Source organism: Paroedura picta, chromosome 9, assembly GCF_049243985.1.
Source record: "Paroedura picta isolate Pp20150507F chromosome 9, Ppicta_v3.0, whole genome shotgun sequence".
In the NCBI taxonomy this organism is placed as follows: Eukaryota; Metazoa; Chordata; class Lepidosauria; order Squamata; family Gekkonidae; genus Paroedura; species Paroedura picta.
Genome location: NC_135377.1, coordinates 19,179,329 through 19,183,340, shown reverse-complemented (window position 1 = coordinate 19,183,340; position 4,012 = coordinate 19,179,329). Strand labels below are relative to the sequence as shown.

General features: G+C 44.7%; 1 protein-coding gene across 3 annotated transcripts in view; it reads left to right on the top strand.

Moving 5' to 3' along the window:
• Positions 1–230: 230 nt before the first annotated feature.
• Positions 231–4,012, top strand: part of FZD6 (frizzled class receptor 6) — a 28,099-nt gene continuing 24,317 nt past the window's right edge. Inside the window, exons 1-2 of one of the 3 annotated variants that reach the window (XM_077351746.1) lie at positions 231–416; positions 1,623–1,983. In XM_077351746.1, coding sequence (XP_077207861.1) covers positions 1,804–1,983 — 180 coding nt within the window. In that variant the 5' untranslated portion in view covers positions 231–416; positions 1,623–1,803. Of the gene's footprint in view, positions 585–1,622; positions 1,984–4,012 lie in introns of all 3 variants that reach the window. The other 2 variants (XM_077351744.1, XM_077351745.1) reach the window with 2 other exon arrangements.

Sequence of the window (4,012 nt, the reverse complement as noted above, 5' to 3'; positions counted from 1 at the left end):
GCATGCTTTTAAAGAGGGATTGGGAAGCCTTGGAACCCTCCCGTCCCCCCCGCTACCTGCAATGGCATGACCCATTCCCTTCCTTCCGCGGCATTTTGGTCAGACTAAGGAACGGTTTGGATCCCACCACTTTTAGGAAAGGGGGAGGAGAGAGAAAGCAAGCGGTAAGAATTTCACCGGCTTCTCTTTCTCCTTTCGTGAGGGCGGAAGGATACCAGCGCCGCCCCTCGCCTTTCTCTCCGGCCTTTGAAATATCGCGCGATCCCAGTTCCTCCTTCCCCGCCTGGCCGGGAGAGGGAAGCCCTCGGGCCGTCGGAGAGCAGGCGGCGGAGTCACGACTCGAAGCGAGCGGTGTGGTGCGGCTCTTGCCGCCCTGAGGCGAGGCCGAGCGCTGCCGTCGCCTCGCAGCCGCTCAGGTGAGGAGGGCGTGTCTTCTGCGGCCGGCCCAGGCCTGGCCGCTTCCCTCCTGGCGGGCTTCACCGAGGGGGGGCTGCGGCCACGGCGTCTGCCTCCGCGCCCCTTCTTGGAGGGCCGGCGTTGACTTCGGAAGCCGCCCCGGTGAGTCCAAGAGTCCCAATCATTGGGTGAGAAAGAGCGGCCCGATTAATGGCGGGGGGGGGGGGCTCGTGGAGAACTTCTCGGCGTCTTCTGCCCCTGCAATGCCCCACGTTTTCCTTCGAAGGCCACGAAAGGAGGTGGATTTTTTTAAAGGGAGGGGGGTCACGGGTAGCATCTCGAGCCCCCCCCCTCCCCCTCCCCCTCCCCCTCCCCCTCCCCCTCCCCCTCCTCCGGTCAGTCATAGGCTCCGAAAGAATGGCTGGGATTGGAAAACCGGTTCCACTCCGGGGTGGAGAAAGCAGCCGTAGCTGCGAGGCTCTGGGAGCACCAGGCGCAAAACACCTGGGCGGGTGGGCTGGGCTTGGCTTGGCGTTGGAGGCTCTTGTGCCAAATGCTTGTTGACAGCTTAATTGGCGTAGGCATTTTTTACCCCATCTGTGGTTATTTGTGGGGAGGGGCAGGTTGTGGAGAACAATACATGGAAGCTAGTTGGCTTACAGGTTTCTTGAAGACTGTACATTTGTTTTCCTTGTGTGAAGGCATTTTGTCTGATGTTTGCAGCTATTGAAAATGCCTGCATCATGTGTCAGTAGTCGTTATTTACCAGTTTGGGGCTTGAAAATTAGTATATATCATTCAGGCTTTTGCAGGTGGTTCTGAGAACTTTGCCTGAAGTGTGTAATTCTCAGGTGCAATAATTGTCTTTAGAAGTAAGATATTAATTGAGGTGCTTCCGACTGGTATCGCTGATGAAGATACTGAAAACGGAACGTTCATAGGAGTTTGTTTTGATGATTTGGAAAGTTTGAGAAATTATTTTCCATTGGAATAAACGGTTATTTGGTTGTCATCACCAGCTTGAAACTCATTTATTTTGCTTGTATCATGGTTGCATTAAGTCCAACTGGTTTGGCTTTTAAGAACTGATCTGAATTCTTTTGCACTGAAGGATCTAACTTTATTTTGAGGAGTTTTTTACTTTTCTGTGTAATCCTTGTAAAAATCTTAGTGGTCACAGCTGTTATCAATGTTAACTATTTATTTTGTTCCTTTTCATTTTGCAGCAGGGAGAAGCTTAACTTTCCGGTATGAAGAGAGTCTTCATCAGTCCACGGCTCTTAGTTCCCTGTTGTGTCTGAGATATGAAAAGATGTCTGTGCTTCCATTGTGTTGGCCTTCACCGTGAAACAGATATCACCTAGGAGATACTATAGTTATGTGCTGAAGTCAGAAATATCTGAGAAGATGTGGATCTTTGTATATCTTCTGACTTGGAGTGTAACCTTAAAAGTGACTTATGGGAATAGCTTCTTTACATGTGAACCTATAACTATTCCAAAATGTTCAGGAATGGACTATAATATGACATTTTTCCCAAATATACTGGATCATTATGATCAAGACACTGCATATAAACACATGGTGGTGAGTTGTTCACTTCTTTTCTGAATTATAGTTACATATATTTATAAGCAGTATACTGTGTAGTGAGTGGTCCCATTCTATTTGTGCTAGTTTAGTATTTTTCAAAAACATTGGGTATTTCCTTCCTTCCATGCTATTAAACTATTCAACCATGCTATGGACATTAGATTTTCAAGGAATGGGATGCTATAAGAATTAGACAGAGAAAATAATTTTGTCATAATCTGTTTGTAGGGCATATGCTTTGTATGCAAAACATTCCAGTTGAATTCCAGGACTCTCTGGTGACAGAATTGAGAAAAACATAACCTTTATTCTCTGTAGAGCTGTTAGTAGCTATAGATAATGTGCTAGATTACATGAACCAGTGATGTAACTTTATAAAGAACTTAGAATGCAGCTCTTCTGGCAGTTCTAAGGGCTGGGTTTTCCATATAGATAGCTATGCTATGTCGTATCAAAATCAAACGGGTCCAATGGCACTCAAGAGACAAACACAGTTCATCCCAGAATAAACTTTTGTCAGTTGAAGCTCACATCATCAGTAAAGCTGATTAAGTTTTATTAACAGTATATGTTGTCATATCTGTGTGTAATTTTTTAGTTTTTGTATTCTTTTTTCCTAATATAATAGAAAGTTTTGTGAATGAATTCTTAACTCTTGTTGACAGAATTTCTTAATATCTTGATGAAATGCTGATAGATTCAGGTGGGAAGCCATGTACATGTGAAGCAGCAGATCAAAGGTTTAGTTTAGTGGCACCTTTAACACCAAAGTTTTAATCTAGGTATAAGCTTTCATATGCACATGCACTTATTCTGATCTGGACTTGAACTTTATTTCAGTTAAGTACCATTAATCGTAAATAGAGAGGGTGCTTCTGCAACAACAAAAGTGAATCTTAAAGCATTCTTTTGCTCTTTCCTGTAATATAGTTGACAGGTCAGTGCACGCAGGAATGCCAAGCAGTCATGTTAAATGTATTTGCGGAGGCAGTGTCTAAGGCAGTGGTTCTCAACCTTCCTAAGGCTGCAATCCCCTTTGGGTCGCTGAGGCTGCTGCCGCCAGTGCAGCATCCATGGCGGTGCAGCGGCAGCCTTGGCGACCCCTGGGAAAAGGGTTGATTAACCACTCTCCAGGGTTCGCAATCCCCAGGTTGAGAACCGCTGGAAGGCTACCTAAGCATATTTGTACAGGCGGTTCTATTGAACTCAGTGGGACTGACTTTTGATCAGAATGTACATATATTTAGAATGCTGTCTTTAAGAACACTTTCCTGGAAGTAAGCCCCATTGAATAGACCTGTTTAGCATGACACTGATAGGTAGTTAATGTATTACAGTAATACTGTAAGAAAGTAGTAATATATCTTTTCTTTCTCTTATAGCTTCATTCTGTATAGTTACTCATTCTTTCCTTTTCATTGTTAAGAAGAAATATTCCTTTGGAAAACACATCTAATGTTTTTAGTTATATGTACTAGAAAAATGGCATAAGGCAAGACATATAGGCATTATAGGCATGTTTCCTATAAGAACTTAAGATGAGCCTTGCTGGAACAGACCAATGGTCCATTTAGTCCAGGGGTAGTCAAACTGTGGCCCTCCAGGTGTCCATGGACTACAATTCCCAGCTGGCAGGAGCTCATGTGAATTGTAGTCCATGGACATCTGGAGAGCTGCAGTTTGACTACCCCTGCCTTATAGGCTTATCTAAGCTTGGAGCCTTGAGCAGGAATTTTTCTAGTCCCTTCCCTTTTAATGTTTCACTGGTGCTCTGCTTCTCTCAGCATTCCATTCCTCCTGTCTTTGGCAGACTGTTTTAAAGAGGCTTCTTGTTAGTATTTGAAGGAGTGATAAGCTGCCACTGCAAGCACATTAAATAATCTTCTCAGTGCAAGGAAAAATGACTTCTTGCACCTGGACTCTTTGCTGAGTGCACCTCTGGCTACTCTTCAGGGGGGAAAGCCAAGTTTGTTCCTGTGGGAGAGATCTTTTCATGTTGATCCCATAGGGTGGCAATCCATAT